This window comes from Pteropus vampyrus, unplaced genomic scaffold (assembly GCF_000151845.1).
Source record: "Pteropus vampyrus isolate Shadow unplaced genomic scaffold, Pvam_2.0 Scaffold160, whole genome shotgun sequence".
In the NCBI taxonomy this organism is placed as follows: domain Eukaryota; kingdom Metazoa; phylum Chordata; class Mammalia; order Chiroptera; family Pteropodidae; genus Pteropus; species Pteropus vampyrus.
In genome coordinates, this window is record NW_011888941.1 from 106083 (window position 1) to 128593 (window position 22511).

The 22511-nt window shown below is 40.2% G+C and overlaps 1 protein-coding gene across 1 annotated transcript; it reads right to left on the reverse strand.

Moving 5' to 3' along the window:
- Positions 1 to 776: 776 nt before the first annotated feature.
- Positions 777 to 21789, reverse strand: LOC105298717 (sulfotransferase 1C1). The gene is made up of 8 exons (XM_011370095.2): positions 21642 to 21789; positions 18601 to 18800; positions 16230 to 16358; positions 7326 to 7423; positions 3684 to 3810; positions 2640 to 2734; positions 1289 to 1469; positions 777 to 1058 (listed from the first exon to the last, which is right to left on the reverse strand). Exons 2-8 carry the CDS (start codon positions 18770 to 18772, stop codon positions 946 to 948), a joined length of 915 nt encoding a protein of 304 aa, XP_011368397.1. The 5' UTR covers positions 18773 to 18800; positions 21642 to 21789; the 3' UTR covers positions 777 to 945.
- Between the last annotated feature and the right edge of the window lie 722 nt (positions 21790 to 22511).

Below are 22511 nucleotides of genomic sequence, written 5' to 3' on the forward strand. Positions count from 1 at the left end.
CACTTCCTTGAGACAGTTTTTAATTTTAAAAAAAAAAACAAAAAACAGTAGAACACGATTACATATGTAACTAAACAACTCAGCAATCCTGACAATTTTGCTAAGATCCTCTTTTTAAGAAGCGTAAAGTGAGATTCTTTCCAGAGATGTGATAGTAAAGTTTTTCTTAAAGTGCACGTGATGCTGAGTATTTTATTTTATGTTTTCTTGGGCTAATTTAAGTGTTTTTCTTGCTCACTCTCACTCTTGCTCTCAGAAATATAAAATCTGAAATATAAAATATAAAATCTGAAATATAAAATCTTTCTCTGATTTCCAGCCTTGTGTTGACCAGAGAGTGGGCTGTTTCTTGTTTCTCCTATGCTCCTCATCACTTGTTGCCCAGCTTTGGCCATTCTTTTCAGTCTTGAGCCCATCTCCAGCTTGAGTAAGGCACAGCTCACGGTCTTCTCTTCTTTATTTTATCCTCCGGATCTCATAACCTGATATCCCTAAGAGCCGAACCATCCTCTGACTGTTAGGGATAAAAACTGGTTCCCCTTTCACATTCTCCTAGTGCTCACTTCTCATTTCCTTCGCTTCTCTTATTCACTTTCTCTTTGTTGATGTTCTACTCTTATTTCTCTCTTTTCATGAATTTTGTCTCTGGAAGGCCAGGCTGTTATTATAAACTAGTCATGCTGAGTCATGTGTTTCCCTTACTATATAGGTGAGTACATTTTTATGTGGTGCGTGTCTGTGTGAATGATCATAAAATTTAATTTTAAACTTCTACCCAGGATTCGATCACATTTTAATGAAATATATCATAGTGCCATAGAATGTACACATAGTGTGCAAAAGTTCAGATTAGGGGAAGGGTGTGATTTTTTAAAGCATTCTAGATCAGGAGGTTCAAATGTCTAAAATCTAGTAAGGAAGTCCTGACCGACTCCTCTATTGCTCTCAGATCTCTGTGCGGAAGGTCAGAGTGCTTCCTGCCATCTTCTTCTGGTAGTCCCTATCAAATTCCTCATTCTGAGCCACAGTAAAATAGTTCTTCCAGTCCCCAGGCATCCCTGAAACAAGGCAAAGTCTCAGTGACTGCTACAGGAGTGTAGGGGAAGTGAACACCCCCCTTTAGAGCCAGAACAAGAATGGGAAAGAAAAGAAACTTACCTTTCAAAACTATACAGTAGCGTTACTGACAGGAATAAGTAATATCACATGAAACATTTCTGGAAAATTTAAACAGATCACGGAGATCACAGAGTCTAATTTGCAATCTTAGAATATAAGCCCTTCGTACCTTTCCTCATAAAAGGGGAGATAGAGTGGTCCATGATGCTGCTAGGTAAAGTGGTGTAATTGGCCATTGGGTTTTGCTTCATTACATCAAAAGAGGTATTATAGATGATTTTATTCAAAACTTCCTCTGATGAGTCTTTCTCCAGGAACTTCAATATCTTCTGAATTTCCCGCTTTGGGTCCTGCATGTAGAATAGTTATACAAAACAAATAATTTGGGGTTTTCCATTAAAGATGACATTCTGTTTAGAGAAACAGTATTTGCGGAGAGATGAGTTAAGGGATCGATTCGAATACAGTAACAAATATTCCTCAAGTAATGATTGTGTGTAAGACACTGTACTGTGCCAGAACACAAAGATGAGGGCCTTCACTGCCCTCGGGTGACTTACCTTGCAATAGGTGAATAAAATGTAAACACAACTAACTGCAGTCTCTGGCCAAGAAAACTTACTGCCACATACAGAGAGAGTGCCATAAGATTTAACAGAAGGAGCAATCGTATCTCTCGGCAGAGATCAGGAAAGGTTGAATAAAAGAGAGAAAATGTTGCTGGCAAAGCACAGTATGATTAATTCTAGTATTTGAGCTGTAAGAGATGGCAAAAAAAAGTCTATGAGTTTTAACAAGAGGTTAGTAAGAGCATAAATAAAAGGCATCTTAAACTGACCAGGAAATGTGAATGAATCTTTCCTTGGTTCTTTCTGATCAAAGAGAAGCAGAAAAAGCTATAGCTTTTGACTAGATTTCTTAGCATTGGCATAGGAAGTAGTTTTGTAATTCTAGGACACCAATCCACTAGGCCATGAGCGTGAATTTGTAATACAACTCATACACAATGACTTGAAATGGAGAAACCAGCCCTCAGTCCCAATATGTGGGACCATTTTTGCCAATGTTTATTTGTATTAAACTTTGATTTGTGATGTGGGCTTAGGGCATGAAAGAGGGGGAAGGAAACTAAATTTATTGAACACGACTACACACTTTACAAATATGATCTCGTAATCCCTTACAATAATTTTGTGAGATTCGAAATACGATAATGCACATTTTATAGGTGAAGAAACATGGTTCATAAGTGTCAGGATTAATTCGACGATAAAGGCATGCGGTATTTCCTGAGGAGAAAGGATCTTCTGGGAACCGTGAACTGAAGCAAAGAAAATTTAGAAGACCAATAATGTAGTTAGAGCTTTTGAGGATAAAACAGAATTGGAAAGAGTGTCATGGAGAGAGTGGGTTCCCACTGAAGGCTCTTCTGTGGGCAAGCCCACGTGCCAGGATTTTCACTGCAGTTTGTTGCACTGAAGAATGTGAGAGTATCTGATGGAGACCACACTGCCCCTTACCTCCTTCATGTCCTCGTAGAAGAGGTAGAGAATGCGGTGTTGGTCTTTTGCTTCCCACCATCCCTTTACGTGGTCATACCAGGAGCCCCATAACACTGAGGGGAAGGAGAGAGGTGGGGATCAATATCAACTTGAAATTTATCTAATGAGCATGAATATCTCAAATAAAGAGGACATTTAATAACTACAACCAGAAGACAAAGACCCTGGGTAAAATTCTTACTTGTAGAAGACAGGAAATTTCTTTTTTAATATTTAGGAAGATAACAAAGTATTCTGGATTCCTTGGTTTATATTTCCACCCTTGAACTTAACAGCTACATGAGATACTGTCTTGTGACTAGGGATTCATAATCTTTATCTCCCTTGCATCATTACACAGTGCCTAGATCAGTGTTTTGCAATAAATATTGTTTCCTAACAGGCTGATTTTAAAAATAAGACTTTCATTCTAAAAAATCTGTAATTACCAGGTATTGGGTACCTTGACTTTCTTTGCAAATGAATGGGAAGCAGAGGGAGACATTGAGTGTCTTTTGTTGGCCTTGCCAAATCTACTCTCCACCCTCCTCCACCCTTCAAGGTTGACCTCTAAGGACTAGGTCAATGGGCTCTTTTGTCCCAGGCTGCCACCTGGGCTTTGCCAGCAAGAGGCACTGGAAGGCTTTTGGAGGCAGGAGGAGAGTGAAGATAGCTTGTTTATTTCCCTGATGCCTCCCTGTTGGCTCACTGTGGTTGACCGTTTTGCCTACCAAAGGCTTCAGCTCCTGTAAAGGAGCCCTATCCTTTCTCCAGGGGGCAACGCCTCCCTTCTGGTGTTCTCCCCAGAATATTATGCTCTCACCTGTTGGTTTCTTTAAACTCTTTCCATAGCATTCTAAATAGTCTCTTGGCTAAACTCTCTTTAAGTGACCCAGTTTGAGTGTGTCATCTTTGTCCTCCTAGAGCCTTGAAGAATACAATTATTCCATGAAAACCCTTTCTTTCTGATGCCAGTAGGGGACTGAATAAGGAAGCATGGACCCACAATTTCCTCTCACTCACCTTTTCCAGCTTTGAATGTCTCAACATATTCCTCCCAAGTGCCAGGATCAGGCACCATTTTATTCATTCTTGAGAAATGGTAGTAGGACACCAGACAGTCTTTGGCATTTCTAGCCACATAGATAATCTGAAATCAACCAGCAAGAGAATTGAGACAGGAAGAAAAGAAGACAGAAACATATTGTTCAGTGCAGTACTATGTTATCTGAAAGCCTTTAAGAATCGGCGGACTACCCCAACTGAGTCATTAAATGTGCATGTTTTTTCTATGATCAAGACTACCACATCTTCTGGTTTGCCCAGGCAGAGTTCCAGTTTATATCTGTGGTCTTAGCATAATTATTATGCTAAGTGTCCTTCTTTGCATGATAAATGCCACAGTCACCCTAACTATCATATTCCTGAAGGTTAAGGAGGCTACTGTGATATTTTTCCATGAATGAAAGGAAGAGCCCTTCTGGTTTTCACTGAGCAAAGAATATGACTAGGGTATAGGATAAAAGAAGCTAAAGCATTAGCCATCTAGTCTCACTTGTACACAATGAATTGCAGCCTTACACGTGAATCAGCACTCCTACTGTTCATTTGCTGAATAGATCACAGGACCCCTGAGAGCCATGCTAAGTCTACTTTGGAGTTGTTTGTGACAATGTTGTCTCCTAGAAAAAGTAGGGGTCCGGCCCAGAAGAGGTGACCTCTTGGCTTCTTGTCCTGTTGTCCCCTTCCTCCCACTCACTACCCTGCCTCCGATTCCAGCCTGTGCTACTGTGTGCACTCTCAGCAGGGTTGTGGTTAGGAACACATTAATCGTTTATCAAGCATTTTTCACTGTGTCTCATTGAACAAAACTCCTATGTCCAACACAACCAATCACCCAGTCATATTTTTCCTCTTAGTGAATTACCCTGAAATCTTGCATCCCAACCGCTTTCCCTCATAGCCCTCTCAGATGAAAACAAACCTGTCATGACTGTTTCTCTGCTCCTTTTCCTACTGCTAGATATCTCTCCAATAATGAAAACGCTCAGAAAAACAAAAAGTATGATACAACGTGAAGGTCTTATTATTGTGTAAATATATTTCTTAGTGCTTATGTTGGTTATTGCCTATTTGCAAATCAAAGCCTGAGTAATTGGATAGAGGAAGTCTGGGCTAGACAGGGAACATATTCAAATGTACTTATGGTATAAGTCAGAGAGTTTGATGTGATCTAAGTCAAAAACTTAATTTTTTTTGTCTGTTGAGTGATATGTGTGAGTTTCCTATTGTTGCTGTAACAAGTTATCACAAATGTAGTGGCTTAACACAAGATATTTATTCTCTTGCCGTTCTGGAAACCAGATTTCACTAGGCCAAAGTCAAGAGGAGAATCCATTTCCTCACTGTTTTTAACCTCTAGAGTCTTTGGCTCTTGACACCATCTTTGTTTTTTGTTTGTTTTTTTTTGTTTGTTTGTCCACCCTTGATTGTCCTCATAGATTGCAAGAACCTTGTCAGCTTACAATCCCTTATTTTTTTATTTTTTACACTTATAGCACCTGAGCTTCCTAGGTGGTCTCTCATCCAAGTACTAACCAGGCTCGACTCTGCTTAGTTTCTGAGATCAGATGGGATAGGGCTTGTTCAGGGTAGCATGGCCATAAACCCTTGACATCATCCTCGAATCACTCCAATTTCTTGCTTAAGTTGTCATACATCTTCTATTTCCCCCTTTGATCTTCTTGAATCCCTCTTTTAAGGATCCTTGTGTTGATATTTAGGGCCCACCCAAATAATCTTGGCTACTCTTCCCATCTCCAGAGCCTCAATTTAATCACATCTGCAAAGTCCACTTTACCATATAGGTAGCATTCACAGATTTTTGTGATTTCAATGTGGATATCTTTGGAGGAGCATTATTTAGCTTACCACACCCTAATAAAATGAAAAGGTTGGACTGAGCTTTCTCAGTCGTGTCCTCAAATACTTTGTGATTCTCCGCAGATAAAGAGATGTGCTGCCATAGAATTTTACATTTTTACGAGGCCTGATTTTACAAAAATAAGGTGTTAATATGATGACTAACCAAGTGTTAGTGTGTCTTCTAACACCATGTTTCCAATATCATTTGGAAATAATATTGGGTTCTGTGGGAATCAACCAAGAAAGTTTCACAAATCAAGGTACCCTGAGTATAATTTCAGGGAAATAGATAAGGAATGGGATAAAATTTTGATACACGAAAACATTTGATTTTATTATACCTTGTTTGGAGATAGGAGACGAACAAGCTGAACATCTGGCGAGTCATAGAAACCCAGAAAAAAAAAAAAGAGAGTCGAAAGCAATCACTCGCGTTCCATTTCTGAGCACAGCACTGGGAAGAGAGTGCCTTGGCTAAACAGACTTCACCATTATGCTTTCTTGGTAAGGATTCAGTCCAGAAAGTAAAAGAGTCTGCACTTGGGTTTTCAAACTAACTTGTCCACAAGTTGATGTACCTACCAGTCCAGCTAATACACACCTTTAATTTTGCTGGATGGCTACACTATTCACTGCAAATTTACAAGTTGATACTTGGTTTATATCCCATATATCATTGATTTCAAGACTCACTGATGAAGCAGATATCAAAAAGAAACACTAGTACATTTATTGTACACTGCATTTATAGGATCTGAAGCTGGAAGGGTCAAAATAAAATTTAAAAAATTTAATAGCGGCTATAGAGGTAAAACAATTCCTGAGAACTTGCACCGTCAGTTATGCTCTCTCTACAGGTGGACCAATTTCTAAACACTGCATCATGCTCCCCATACTCCTTTGTCTTGATCTCCTTTTCTCCTGACAGGTTTTCCCTAAATGAATCTCTTTCACATCATACTCTGTCTTGGCGTTTGCTTCTTACAGGATTCAAACTAAGATAATTGCCTCTTTTGGGAAATAGGTGCTTTCTTCCATGGCTCACTTTCATTTAATGTGGTTTAACTGGCAACCAATCAGAATAATTTTGTGTGAAAACTTCCTGGTGTATACCAGAAATAATATTTTGAAGAAAGTCATGTCAACAGATAAACTGTCCAAACCTATAGAGAATTTTGATAAGAGTTTATTTGAGCTGAACTAAGGACATATGCTTGGGAATTAAGATTTCGAATCCTCCTGAGAATGGTGGCTTTGCAGCTTCTTTTATACATTTGAAACTGGGGGCGGGAAATCAGGAAGATTACATGGCGGTGGGGGAAAGCAAGGTGGGGATCAAATTATAGGATAGCTAACAAGATTATGTGCTCTCTTGAGGGTGGTTAGAAGGGGTGGGGGCTGAAAAGAAGCATTACAAATGCTTCTAGATGCACAGAAACAATGGACAGGACTTGCTTTAAGGCAAAGGAAAACCTTTTTACTAAAAAAGCTATATGCATGGGGCATGACTACCCACCATGACCCACCAGTTAGGAATTTATGATCAGATCACCCTGTGAGGTTACTTTCTTTAGAACCACTCACAGGTGGATCCAGAAGGAAATGAGTGGGAATCCCACTGTCTGCCTTGTACCTCCACTGGTTATTTGTCTTTCAAAATCTTTGATTATTTCCTCTAAGATAGAGATATTCTTTGGCCATATTGATCAAAACTAGGTTTGAAGAGTTGATTCTTCTTACCTTTGAATTTTCTTTCCAGAAAGAAGGTGGTAGCATATGAACAGGCAGATGAGTCTTCAGAGTTCTAGGAGAAGGCATTTTGTTGGCCAGGTCTAAACCTGGAAAACAGGGCCACATCATTCAGTTAAACACTTCTCGTCTGCTACATGGATTCAATATTATTATTTTGTCAAACATCCGGAATAAGATTTACCAAATAGTTGGCACTACCTCAAATTATGGTTTTACATGTCTGGGTTTCCCTCCTGATGACATCTTTATGGTCCATTCTGGTAGAGAAAAGCCCTGAGGAGATATTGAAATCTACTGAGGTAACATTACTCTCCTTATTTGTTGGATATTGGTGTATACTTGCGTGGCTAGATAAAGATGCTGTGGTAACTGTGACCTCAATAAGCACTTGGATATTTAGTCCTTTGGGGTTTCTATTACTACAACAGAGAGTGGAGGAGAGGCAGCTGGAGAAGAGCTGATATCCCTCTTAAGAGGGAGAGGTTATGAACCACCTTATAGCCCCAGCAGCTCTGTTTAAAGAGCTTCTGTTTTTCTTTCAACCTTTACTTATAAGGCCAGGAACCACAGTAGCCACCAGTCGTATGCTAGCACTGTATTCTGTGCTGTGATATATTTCCAGATGAAAAATTGAGCCTGAACAAATTGTAACACAACATTCCAAACCAAATTAAGTATACTGAAAGAATTAAATATATTGAAATAATACTGAAACATTTGTGAATATGAAAAAATGGCTCAAAAATACAAAAATTAAAAGCAGAAATAGACAAAAGAGGGAGAAATGAAATAATATGAGCTCAAAAAAATAGAAGCAAAAAGACAACATAATAAATGAATATTAAGTCATAAAACTGACAATAGAGAATAAGTTTAAACAAAAATTTTTTAAAAAAACATTGAAGGAAAGCAAGAAAACAACCAAGATGGTGACAATGAGATAAAGTAAGAAGTAAAAAGATTTAGAGAGAAAGTGACAGACACAGAAGACAGGTAAAGGTCCAATGGGGGAATAAATTGAAGTTCCTTAGAAGAATGTTAAAAGAATGGAATTGAACTAATATTTAAACCTATAATCAGAACAAACGTTCAGGGAATAAAAAGAGACTTGAATTTATACCTACTCCATAATATTGCTGCCTTGGCCTCCATTCTATATGGCCAAGGGCCTGCAGGAAACCAGCCTTCCCTCAAGAACATGCCCTAGATAGTTGCCCATAGAGTCACAAGTAAATGTAAGTTCCTGGAGTGGCTCCCCAATGACCCTTGTGATAAGCAGTCTTCCCTGCCTCCCAAGACCTTTCCCTTGAGCACTCTCAAAGCTCACCAAGAACTTGGCTGCTTTTGGTCTGAATTGACAAATCTGGCCTTAGCCTAGGAACCCCAAAGCATGGGCCCTAATAAAGGCAAGTGTCTCAGCCTCCACCACATTTTCTGCCTGCACCCCGCCTTAACCTTCCCATATGGCTCTTGGGGTGTTCTGTGTACTTCTAATCTCAGTGGCCCAGAAGTCTTCAGAGGGTTCCAAGGCTCCCTTTGCCCCAAACAACTTCTCCAACCTGCATGGCAGCCCCCCAGACCATTACCCTACTCAACAGCTGCCTAGAGCTTATCACATCCTGAGGACAATTGCTCATTCACTACTCTGGTGGTCCACAGGGACAGAGGCAATAATCAGACATTCTTGGCTCTGTTAAACGCAGAATAAGCCCAAGTCATAATAATTTTAGGTAATCTTTCTAAATCCCCAAGGGATCCTCCTAGAGCCTACAAGGTATAGCAGGGTAAACTATAAAGGGAGTACAACTTGGGCTGGATGTGTCTATTGGCACTACATTTCTAAAACAGTTGCCCGTGGTGGTGGCCACCTTGGCTCTCTATTTTCCTATTTATAGATATGGATGCCCCCACCAGTGACATGACTGGTGGAATAAACCCAAATTACTGGCCTTTCTTATGGGAGCTGAGAAATGGTAACCTGACCAAATGCATCCTCCGGTGAAAACAATAAATACACCACAATATCGGCTGATGCAAGGTACACAGGGCCTTCAGCTAGTCATTGGAGTTGTACTTGACCCTGGGGCCATTTATGACTACCATCTCACCTTTTAATAGTTCTATCTGGCTAGGGTTAAAACTGGCCAAATTGAATGGAGATTAACAATTGACGATTGAAACTGAAATGCAGAGTTTCCCACCATTAAGGCTCCCATTCCCAATATTACGGACATGACAGATGACATCCAAAGAGCTCAGGGACCCTACTTTGCCCTAGATCTAGCCAACAGGTTTGATTTTGTCCCAGTAATGGAAGACTCACAACCTCAATTTGCTTTCATTTTCAAAGATGCCTTCACTGAGTTGACCATGCATGGCTTATCTAAATAGCCCTGCCATTGCACATAACCTATGCAGACGAGATATCATTCGCTCAAACTAACACACTGCTTGCTGCCTTTGGCATTAGGTAGATGACATTCTATTACAGGAGCCCTCTGAGGATGCTGTCAGGGAAGATTCACACCTAGTAACACGATGTTTACAGCAGAGAGAATGGGCCATTTACCTTGCATAAGATCCAAGGACCAGCCACTTCTGTCAAGTCTCTTGGCATCATGTTGTCAGCTGAGAACTATGAAATTCCCCTTGCTATAAAATATCAACTCCTCATAGTCTAGTCTCTCACTACACTAAGCTGGCACACAGCATGTATTAGGTCTCTACCTTTGGGAGGCAACACGCTCTACACTTACCGTTTTACTTAAGGCTATTTCTGCTGTTACATGCGAATCGGCTTCTTTCCACTGGGAAGAACCTCACCAAACTGCCATATAGCAGGTCCTTCCCTTAGCCTCTCCAGGCTCAGACTCCCCAGTTGAATCACTGGTGATGCCTGACTATGCCTCGAGGAGTCTCTGGACTCACTATGGCTCTATCTCACTGTAAATGGGTCCCGGACCAAATGTCTGCCCCAGACGGCATCTGATACTCGCCACCTGATTGCCAAATTTTGGAAGCCTATTGGGCCCTTTTAGAGACAGAAGCTTTCACAGACCATACTGATTTGCATATATGTCTCCAATCTGCCTTGGTTCAGGAATTCAATCCAGCAGAGGCTTGCTACAGCCACTGAGGCCACACTATTAGAATGGAAATAGTACTTTCAGGAAAAAGCTAAATATGATGTTAAGGGCCTTTCCAGATTACAGGAGGATGTGGCTTCCCCCACGCTCAGCCTCGTGCCCACTGACAAGAAGGCAAAGCTAATGGCACCACCACTGCTGGCCCCTCTAGTAGTTTGAGAAGCCCTTGGGACCACCCGTCTGACATGGAAAGGGAGTCACCCAAGGCAATGCCACCATTGTACGCAACGTGGCCCACCAGAATGCTGCAGTATATCATCGTGCTAGTGGCAGATCTCTAGTTGAGGAGCACTGATTTGGCCAGACTGGCAAAATTGGTGGCAGTGCACCTGGCAGTACAATAGGCCATGAATAGGAGACTCTCAAGGGCACATATTTTTACTGGTTCCTGGGCAGTCACCAATGCACTGGCAGCCTGGCCTGGACAATGGCAAAAGGAATAATTTCATGATTCAGGAAAACCTATCTGGGGCAACTCCATTTGAAGAGAAACAGCCAACTCACATATGCTGTTTATGGTCAATCACGTCTCCTAACACACATGCCAACGGACAGTAGAAGCAGAATATGATAGCATTGCAGACTCTTTATCCAAATTACAAACATGTCCCAGGCCCTGCATAAGCCACTTCCCAGAGTAGCAGACAGCCTCAGATACAACGATTTCTCTAGTCATGCCATACCTAGTAGCAATGGGGTTTAAAAAAAAATTGTTGGTACTTTAAAAAGCAAGAATGTGATACATTTTCATTGTCAAATAGCAAAAAGCTTCAGATGCATATATAGTAAAAACAAACCAGAACAAAACATACAACAGCAAAGGTCCTGTTATCGCCCTTCAAATCCCAACCTCCTTGGGTAATCATAGAGTAACTTTCTAGAAGATTTGGGCCATAAGGATATGACAGCACTCACTGACTGAGCATACAGGCATGGCATTCCCCTGACCTCAGCTCTAGCCAAAGCGATGGTAGATAATTGCCTGCTTTGTCCCCATACAAAACTCTGGAAGGCTCTCAAATGGGAACATTGGCCCTGGGGCGAAGAACGTATTCAAGACGGCAAATTGATTTTTTTGGCCCCTGCTTCTCTCTGCTGGAGCTAGTTGGTATTGCAACCACCATCAAGGAGGGGGCTGCTCCCTCCAGAAATGCTGCTTCGCATCATGTACTCTCCTTCCTTACCAGGTAGGTATGTGCTCATCCTCTTTGGATATCTGGTGAGACATCATAGATTCAGCTCAATGTTCCCACTTCACCTCTCAAGTCATTCAGTCTTGGGCTCTAGAATATAGTCTTGTGGGATCTCCAGCTTGTTTACTGGTCCTAAGCAGCGGGACTTACAGAGAGGTACAATGACCTACTCAAAGACATGCTTCTCAAACTTTCAAACAAAAAGTCCCCCAAATGAATAGAAACTTTACTCCAGGTTCTAATACTGCTTAATTCCTGGCCCTCAGGTCTCCACCCCACCCCCACCCCCGCCCGCCCCACGCACAGACTACCAGTCTTCTCCAAACACTCCTCGTTACTGCTTACGGGAACTGTTCCTACAATGCCAGAGAGAATATCATCCATATCCACTCACCAGATCAATGCTCCCCTTACCATTTTGATTTTTCGATGGTCTCACCATTTTCCACGTGTTGGCAACATGATCAAGGGTAGATCGTGTAATATGACTTTCTTATACTAGCCCAAGGGAACAAATACCTACCAAATTGCTTAAAGATCATGATTATATAGATGTTATTGGCTCAGGCGGTGGCCCAGTACCAGCGGTAAAGCTAGGGTCATTGGCTTCGCCTTACTACTTGGGTCATAAAACCTAGCTAATTAAACAATATCCACCAAAATGTTTTCAGAAGTTTGAAATTACAGCTCTAGGATCTACCAGCCAAACTGTGGATCTCAGGGAGAGGAAAAGAGGCCTTCTACCTAGTGGATGCCAGTCCACCCAATAGAAATGAAATCCATGAAGGAACCCTGGAATCCAGTGGTCACTATCGAGAGAACCAGGCCAGGAAAAATATGAAATAATTCAAAAAGTTAAGATCATTAAATTGGTATTAGACATCTGGTAAAACAGCAAACAAAGCAAGGCAATGGGGGAGCATCATTTTTAAGAAACTTAAGGATGGAAAATGTGAATGAAAGGTATTATATCCAGGCAAGCTGTGCTTCAAGTATCAAGGTTATTGAAAAAAGTTTTGAATGTGCAATAACTCAGAGAATACACATGAGCCTTCATGAACAATCTACTAGGATGAGTTTGATTCAACCGAGAGATGACTAGGAAAATTATCAAATAAAATGATGGTGAGCATTTCACATTATTTAACACTAGAACTAATATTAAAAAGTGTGAGGTGATAAATTTAAGAATAATATGTAAACTTTATATGACAAAGTAGAAACAATACAACTGAAAATTTAGAATTAGATCATTGGTGGTTATATAAGTAAGAGTGAATCGAACGATTTCTTTGAAACTGGCAGATCAGAGGTATAAGGTTAAGTAAAGAAAGGAGGATTAAGGCATTATTAAGGGTAATAATATACAGGCAACCAACCACTAGGAAGTAAATTTTAAAAATTTCCTAAATCTAAAATAAAACTCTATTAAAAACAAAACAAAATAAAAAACCCACAATGTTTTTAAATAAAAGAAAAATAAAAAGGTTATATCCCAGAGGGAAAGACAGTACATATTATTTATTGTGCATAATAATTTCTACACATGATAATATGACATATTTGTGACCAAACATTATATATCGATAAATGTGAGTGAAATTTAATCACCTATAAAATTTTCAAAAAGGAAAAGCCAACTATATGGAGCATAGAAGAGATGCACCTAAAACACATAAAGAGTAAAAATAATAGAATGGGTAGAGATATAACATCAAATGGAAACTAAAGAAAGCAGGAATTGTGATGCTATCAGATAAAGTAGGCTTCAACTTCATAAGCATTATATGCAACGAGGAAGGAGCTTTCTAATGCTAAAGACCCCGTTATAGCAATAAAATATAATAATCATAAATAGCTACATGCCAAATAACAGAATAATCACTTATATAAAACAGAAACCGCAATAGGTATAAGGAGAAATAAAAATACATTAATAATAGCATCCTTTCACTCTCAGTACAAGACCAGTCAAGTCTCAGTAAAAGACAAAAAAAAGGATATAAAAGATTTAAACAACATAACATATTAGATCTTTTCAGATAATAGAAGATGTAACTTCTACTAAAGTTCACATGATAAATTCACAAAAATCGATCCTATGTTAGGGCATAAATTAAACTTCATTAGGGCTCATAAAGCTGAAATACTATAGACATTCTTTGATCACAAATGCAACAAAACTAGAAATTAAACACAAAGCCCCAAATGGAAAGCTTTTTCATCTGGAAATTAAAAACATTTACTAAACAACTTTGGTGTAAAATTACACAAATTTGGAAAAATGTGCATAACGAAATATAAAGAAAATACTACATATCAAAACCAAACAAATAGAAAAACCCAAATACATTTAAAATAGCGATCAGAGAAAAATTTGTAGCCATAAACAAAGAATGAATGAAAATAAGTGAATTAAATTCTCATTTCAAAAAGCATTTGACAAAATCCAACACTGATTTATGACTAAGAACTCTGAAAAACAAGGAATAAAAGAGAACTTCTTCGGCATAAAAAAAGCATCTACAAAAAAAGTTACAGTTAACGTCATACTTAATGCTAAAACATGAACGTTTTTCCACTAACATTAGGATCAAGATAAGGATGTCTGCTTTTATGATTTCTGTTCAACACTGCAATGGAGGTTCTAGTCAGTGCAAGAAGGCAAGAAAAAGAAATAATGTGTATTCAGACTAGAAAAGAAGGAAACTTTTCTTTATTCACAGAAGACATGGTTAAATATGCAGAATATGCAATAGAATATAAAAAAAGATAGTACTAATTACTAGGTCACAGATACAAGATCAAATTAAAAAATCAATTATATTTTAATGTAGCTACAACAAATAATTAAAATTAGAATATAAAAATGATAGCATCGAAAAAAAATATTTATGGTTAAATTTGACTAAAGATGTGCCAGACTGATGTAAATGTTGACAAAAGAAACGTCCAAACCTGTAGAGAATTTTAACGAATTTATTTGAGCCCAATTGACAACTGCCGGGAAGCAAAATCTCAATGAATTAAGAAAATGCTCTGGAGAATGGCAGTTTTGCAGCTATTTTACACATTAGAATCAAAGGAAGAGACGTAAGGAGAGGTACATGAAATCATTGGTGGTCGGATAAAGGGGGTGGGAGAAAGCAAAGTGGGGAAATCTCTGGGATTTGATAAAAAGTAAAACGGAAGGGCGCATACTTCTTTTACATTGATGGGTACAGGAGAGTTAATAATTAACATTTATGACACAGAGAGGTAGTGTGCAGGGGACAAGATAACAGTGAGGGGTTCTGTGGTCTCTGTTCTGGTGTGGTGGGCTACATCTGAGGGTCTGGAAAAAAAGGGATAACTCTGACATTCCAAGGGGACGTTATCTTAGATGCAAAAAGACAATAGATAGTCTCACTTAGGGTAAAGATCGACCTTTGTCAAGAAAACTACAGGCCCAGGATGGGACTACCCACCATGACCTGTTTCAAGATAGGAATATTTATGTTCAGACCATTTTGTGTGCTTAATTTCAGTCTCTGAGTTTGTAGGGCCCTCTATGCTGGCCTCCCTTGAGCTTGTCAGGTTTAGTATGTATCCCCTTTTTCATCTACATAACAAAAGGCACAAAATATCGCTAAGGTACAAAACTTATAAAAGAACTACAGTGATCGAAAAGTGGGTATTGACCGAAAGATGGACACATAATGGAAAAGAACAGAATAGGAAAAAATCCAGAATACCGCCATATATATATGAGCAATTGATTTTTGTGAAGAGAACAAGTCAATTCAATGGGAAGAAAGAGAATTTTTTCAACTGATGGTGTTGTAATAATTGGGTCAATTAATAATGAATTTTCAATAGGTAGTAGTTTACAAAGGGAGAAACATTAGGTTTTGAGAGGTTTAATAACTTACTGGTCACCCAGGTAAGAATATAAACCAGCATTTGAAGCTGGACTGTTTGATTCCAACGTCTATGCCTTTTCACCACTGGGTTGTCTCCTATTGCAAAAGCTACTATTTGCTACTTTGTACTTTATAAAACACGGGCTTTATTCCTAATTGACTGCAAGCTTTCAAGAGTTCTTGTCTATGCCATATATTTCTTAGTATCTTTGGTATGAAGTATAGTCATTTGTTGGTAATAAGGATACTATATATAATTCATCTTGATTCTCTGGTAGACAGGTTATAAAGTATATTTGGAAGACAGTTTTCCATGAGAAGGAGGCACAGTGACACAGAAATGTGGTTCTTAACCATGAACGCTGGGAGTCCTCAAACCTACCTTCACTGTGTTATACTTTCGTGGTCACTCTCAAGTTCTCAGGGAATATGCTGTCTGATGTTACATAGTCATATATTTTAGAAAGGAAATTTAGGAGGTTTTCTTCCCAATTGAAGTGAGTATGTGGACCTGGACCACCTTCAAACTCCTCGTAGTTCCCTTTGGAAATATTTTCTACAAGGTCGATTGTAGAAATAATTCTCTTTTCAGATGGAAAGCGACCCAGCATAATGCTTATAACTTCATAAGTCCTAGTTGGGAAAATTTACCTGAGTTGAGGGGCGGGGGTAGACTCCACTCAATGAAAGGTTGCCGGTCATAGGTGTTGGCCCGTTGGCACTTCTGCACGTCTCCATCATTTTGGATCATGTCCACAATCTCCTGTGTCCAGGTTGTGCCTAGAAGCATTAGTTATTCTCGATTCAACCTACTTACCACACAATTTAGTTCTATTTCCTTGATTATTCATTTATTCGGTTAAATTCACATTTGCTGGGTACAGAGCAGAATCAGCTAGCTCACTTATAACCTTCTCTGAAGGACATCCAAGTGGACAAAGCCTCTGCATGACACGTAGAAAGGACAGAACCTCTCTGAGCACCAGTGACCCCCGTGCTCATTGTCAAGGTCCGTTTATATACATATCTGCCTTCTTGTGAGAGGGAGAGCTCAACAGATGTAGAAACGTGTCCTTTTGTTCTCTTTATTCCTCGTATCTGGCATAGGGCTTTGCACCTGATAAATGTAGCTTAAATGAAAGAATACTGAATCAAAGAAATGTAGGAAGATACAAAAATGGGTTAGCCACTCACTGTCTCTGCCTCTAACAAGCTTACAGTTGTTTGTTTTTTTGTTTTTTTGAGGGGATAAGATATGATAAAGATTGCTTCTTTCCTAGTTAATCTCCATTCTTTCATTCTTTCTCAAATTAATAGATCCTCAATTTTTACCTGGGCATATAGCTACTTGCTTACTGGTGACATTTTTCAGGGTTTCTTACAACCAGATATGGCCATAACATCAAATTTGGGGAGGCTGTCATTGAAGGGAAGGAACATGACCTTATTCTTCAGCTTCCTTCTTCTTTTCTGCTATTTGGAATAGACATGTGATGGCTGGAATGCCAGCAGTCACATTGGACTACACAACCAAAAGCTACACTTGAAGATGGTGGAGCAAAAAGTTCAAAGGAGCCAGGGTCTCTGATGATCAGTGTAGCCACCATTTCAGCCCTGGACTGTTCACTTCCAGATCGTTTTTTCTTTCATGTTTTGTGGGGTTTTCTGACATTTGTAGCCAAATTAAATCCTGATAAAGGAAAGCACTATAAATAGACATATGGATAGGCAAAGAGCTAGACTGTGCTCATTGTCCACCCGACATCTCTTTTCTTTTTTAAACCAAAAATATCAGTGAGGCTCTGTTGAGATGGTCGGGTCACTTTAGAATGAACAGTTATAGCAGGTCTAGATTGTCCACCTGCATTAAGGAGCTAGGACATCCCAGGAGGGGAAGCCAGGACAAAGGCGGATGGAGTTTCATGTTGGAAAGTGTAAGGGCTCACGGGGAATTGAGAAGTGGAGGAATAAGGCTAGAGAGAGAGTATGAGACTATCTCAAAGAATATGGAGGGCCCTGAGGTTTATTGTATCATTTCCAAGGTGAGTTGAAAACAAATTTCTGCTCTGAGGTACAATACAAAGTTCAGTTCAGAACTAGGCAAGAAAAGTGCTACCCAGATGGAAAAAGTGCTTCTTGAGAAATGGAAACTTCCCAACAGGAATCCCTAATGCAGCGTATTAGGAAAGCTCTGGCCAGCAATGCTGAGTGGTGAGAACAAGCTGAATCCAAGGAAAGAATTCTGAGTCAGAAATCTTCTGATTATGAATATCTAGAGTTCCTCTTGTTGAGTCAAATGGTCACTGTATTTCCCAAACTGGTTACAGATTAAAGTTCTTTACTTCCCTTGGTTATACTGCTTGAAATTATAAATACAGATAACGCAGAGAGATTACCAGGTATTATGTAAGAATCTTCCCTGTTTATTATGGTGTCTAATCTTCTACCCCTGCATAGGCCTAGCATACCCTTCACCCTTTCCAACCATTATTTCTCCCACAAACTCCTCTTCATTTTGTTTCTGATAAGCGTCACCTCCCCTCTCCCAGATCCTTCCCTTGGTACTTGTGTAGGTTTGGACTCAATGCTATTAGCATTTTTTTATATTGGTGTGAAAGTGCTCAGTTTCACATCTGCCCCCTACCCTGAGAGAACTTCTCATGAGCATGGGGCACTGTTACTCCAGGAGAGTTTAGCGGATACAAACAAGGAGCGGCTGCATTGACAAGATTTCCGACAGGAACTTCTGTGCTATTTCTCAGACTCTGTGCTTTTTAGATAGTTTTGTAATTCATTCAGTCCTTTGATGATTTGGGATTCTAGCTATCTCTTTTTCTATCACAGACCTAAGTGAATAAAAAGAAGGATCTTGGATGCTGGGAGATTAGAGCTCATAATCCAGTCTGTTTTTCATTTTTCCAGGGACCAGCCCTAGGGAAACCTGCCTTTGAAAATTGAGAACCCCTTCCAGGTACTCGGCTCCTGCAAAGCTGTCTTCCTCAGCACCAGTTCTCAAACTCACCTGCCTTGGCGTAGCTTGCAATGAGGAGATCATCAGGTCTTGCTTGGAAATTCCAGATCTTGTCCCAATTATCACTCGTTATCTTGGTCAAGAGTATTCCTTTTACTTCTTTGGTTTCTAGTTGTCGGTATTTTTCATCTAGCTTGAGATCTTTCATTTCTTCCAAGGACATCTTTCTGTGTAGACGTACTTGAGGGGAACTTAAAAAAAAAGGTATGCTTATATCATTTCTAATGCTTAGAAAAGCCATTCCTTTTTTTTTTTTTAATTTACATTATTCTCTGAGAAAGTTATGAAAAGTGTGGTGGGAATTCATTACTATGTTACAATGATAATTTAACTAAGAACACTCGAAAATGTGGGAACCTGAAGCATTTTAAATCGCTTTGTTTCAGGGTGTAAAGACAATAAAGAAGTAAACATATTTCTGATGGAGATAAATGCCACAGAGGGAAACAAAACTGGGAGATGTGTTAGACCATGACAGGTTTGGATTGGCTCCTCAGAGATGGCCTTTCTGAGGCGTGAGTGACAAAAATGTGGACAGCCATGTGGGGGACCAGAGCAGAGGGCCACTAAGTTCACAGACTCTTCTCAAGTTAGAGCAGCAAAAGGCCAGGATGGACTCGGCACTTAGGCTGTTTGTTGAAATAGGCTGAGGGCAGGTACTGGAACTACATCTGACCTAGACAGCTATGGAGCTGAGGGGGTAACTGAAGCAGATGAGGCTTGACTACACTCATGTCAGGCTCCCTGTTTGGCACAATGACTATTGAAAGGTTTCAGTATGGAAGTCTCAGGTGAGACTGTAACCCTAAATTCCCTCTGTTTTAATAATTGCGTATCTAATTTAACGTTTTCCTTAGCTGAAAGACAAATAAAATAATGACAACTCCATTTACCAAAGATTTTTGGTTTCTGAGACTTCTTTCCTCAATCCTAAAATTTAAAGAGATCAAACCATATGTGCAATTGTGCATTTGCAGAGCTTGACTTTGTGACTTTCCTGCACCTGCTTTTGTCCTCTTCCGTGGGGTTCTTCATGCAGTCATGGTAAACCACTCGCTAGTCTATCCTTCCAACTGGTCTTTCTCTCTTCAGTCTTTTTTTGGGCCCCCAAGTTTACCAGTCTCAGTGTCCATTACTTAAGAGCTGCCATTTTCAAGCAGCTGTAGATGCTTACATATCACTTGGGGTGCCTCCGTGACTGCCAAGGAGTCGTGGGTCCTTGTGTTTTCTGAGAAGATAGGTTCTGGGCCCTGCCCTCCCACCTGGGAAGGTTTCGTCTTGGGCAGGTTCATGTTTACCTGTCTTCTCTTTTAGGCTTCTATATACATTTAGTTTCAAAGGAAAGACTCTGAGCCCAGCCCACTTAAAGGCACTGCTCCCTGCTTCTAATGTGGCAATCAGTCATCCTAACAGTGTGTTAAACTTTTCCAGGAATTAATGTCCCTAAAGCCAGAGAAGATGAAGCAGATGGGTGTGGAGGAGAAGGAGTAGCTGGAGGTGTACCCTAAAGCAGCCTGAGGCAAAAGAAACATTAGGGGGAACTTTCTTCTCTCTTTATAATTAAATGAGTTACAATGGAATATTATCCAGCACTAAAAAGAAATGAGCTATCAAGCCATGAAAAGGCATGGAGGGACCTTAAGTGCACGTCACTCAGTGAAGGAAGCCAGTCTGAAAAAGTTACACGGTGGATCATTCCAACAGTATGACTTTGTGGAAAAGATAAATCGATGGGGACAGTAAAAAGATCAGTGGTTGCCAGGGATTGGGTAGCGGGGAGGAATGAACAGGCAGAGCACAGAGGATTTTAGGGTTACAGTCTCACCTCAGACTTCCATACTGAAACCTTTCAATAGTCATTGTGCCAAACAGGGAGCCTGACATGAGTGTAGTCATGTGAAGGGCCCAGGAGCCAGCACTGCTGCAGTGATCACTGCAGAGGGGCCTCGAGAAGGTTACCGAGGGGGCTAATCCCTCCATAATCAATAACAGTGCCCACGTGAAGGGTGGGGGTACTGGGAGATCACAGGACAGTTCACTCACTTGATCGTGCTGGGCACACAGGGACTGTCTCTACGATCCAACTTTATACCTAAGTGCATCTAGGACCTGGGGGAGCTTCAGTGACATGTAGACCTTTTACTGGGGTGAAAGGGGAACCTTTCAGGGAACCTCTGAGCCTGGTTTATCAGAGATCTAGGTACTTCCAAAAGGCAAGCTCACTGTACCACCTCTGTATTCTTCTCTCCTCTTGCTTAAAATGTCATGATGACCGGGGCTGAGGTCTTAGGGTGCCTAGAATCCTCCTCTGGCTCATTACCATTCCACCCCTCTGATAAAGAACTTTGCCAAACCTTTAGTGAATCCAGATGTCAGAGCTAAGTGTCTGCGTTGTCCAGCCTGAGCTCTTCCTGAAGATGATAAATTAGGAGGAGGGAATCTTTTTTGCAGCCAAAAGAAAGGCAAAGAAGGCTGTTGGTCAGCTCTGGCTCCTTAGCGCTGACCCCCCAACTCTGCAGGCTGCTGGCCTGAGCCCCTGAATCTACTTTTAGTTTGCCCTTCAGCTCTTTCCAAAATAACTTCCAGTGAATAGGCAGAGAAATCTGTCTCAGCAGTGACACCCTCAGCAGAGAAACTGGGACCAGGCTCCTTGGTGGGTCTAGATCCTGTGTTAGGACGGCAGGCACACTTAGATTGGGAGCCTTACCCCATGGAGGGGAACTGGCATGTCTCCCACTTGCAGAGAGGGGAGGCACCTGGCTATAGTTTGCTCAGGGAGAATTTAACTTTTAGGAAAATGTTTCCTTTTGATCTGGCAAAGCTACAAGGGAACCAGTGCAGAGTCTTTGGGAAAATTTGGGACTAGGGGCAGAAAAGTATATTTTTCTCCTTCATATCTTTAAAAAAATGTTTTTCCCTATGAGTTGGAGAAAGCGACCAATTACTTCTCCTTCTTCTCAATCTCGCTCTCTGTTCTTCTTGAAAGAAGCTAACCTGGCGATTACAAATAAAAACTTTCAGGCAGTACTCACAAGATTCCACGTGGGTGGTTTTATAGGACCTCGAGCTTTGCTTTCTGTTTGTGGACGTGTGACAGCTTTGCTTTCTTTAGATTCTTCTTCCAGACTGTTTCATGAGTTCTGAATCCCCAGGTGTGTTCCACATACAAGGAGGGCCCATGGAACTGTTCTTACATTAATCCTGTTTCCTTCATATAGGACATGTTCAAGGCAGATCAGGCTTTAGGCTACACCTAAATGCTTAACGATTGGAGGAGATGAAAGCAGTAACCAATGAAAGCCCTGGTCATTCTCTCCAGCAGCCCTCCCTGTCAACACAGACAGGTCTTTCGTTCCAAACTGTTTTGTCCTATAGCTGCCTATTTCCTGGCACTGGCAAACTATTTTGGAATTACAAGGAGTAGTAATTATGCGGCATGTGCAGCATCACTTTCGCTCCTATAACCGTAGTGTATGTCAATAATTGATCAGGGGACTCTTTACCAATGAACCCAGATATGTGCTCAGATTTCTTCTTAACAGAGTTTTCCAGAGAGTCACTTCTAGTTGATAAGGGTTGTCTAGATGATAAAACCTGTTTGCCACTCCTGGTTTATAGTGTACATACCATTCTTACAATAAAAGCCAAAGGTTAAAAATGCAATGGAATTATTTTTTTTGTTTATGTAGGATTCTGTTTATTGATAATGGCAAACTCAGCATTTTAATTTTATTTTGCTTATTTAACTGAACTGCCTGGGTGCCTCATGCAATTCTGCCATATAAAATGTCCTAGTGGACACACTGCACATTTACTAAAATTTATTTATTTTTATTCATTTCATAGCGATAGCTACATTTATCCTAATGTGATTTTGCATATTGTATTTTACGTGCAGTTTA

What these genes read in the sequence shown, in the direction of transcription:
- LOC105298717 (XM_011370095.2), bottom strand. Translation starts at nt 18,772, where the DNA reads ATGTCCTTGGAAGAAATGAAAGATCTCAAGCTAGATGAAAAATACCGA. An exon ending in TGCAAGCTACGCCAAGGCAG is followed by an intron (nt 16,359 to 18,600) that starts GTGAGTTTGAGA and finishes TAATGCTTCTAG; the next exon opens with GCACAACCTGGACACAGGAG. An exon ending in TCTGGAAAGAAAATTCAAAG is followed by an intron (nt 3,811 to 7,325) that starts GTAAGAAGAATC and finishes GGTTGATTTCAG; the next exon opens with ATTATCTATGTGGCTAGAAA.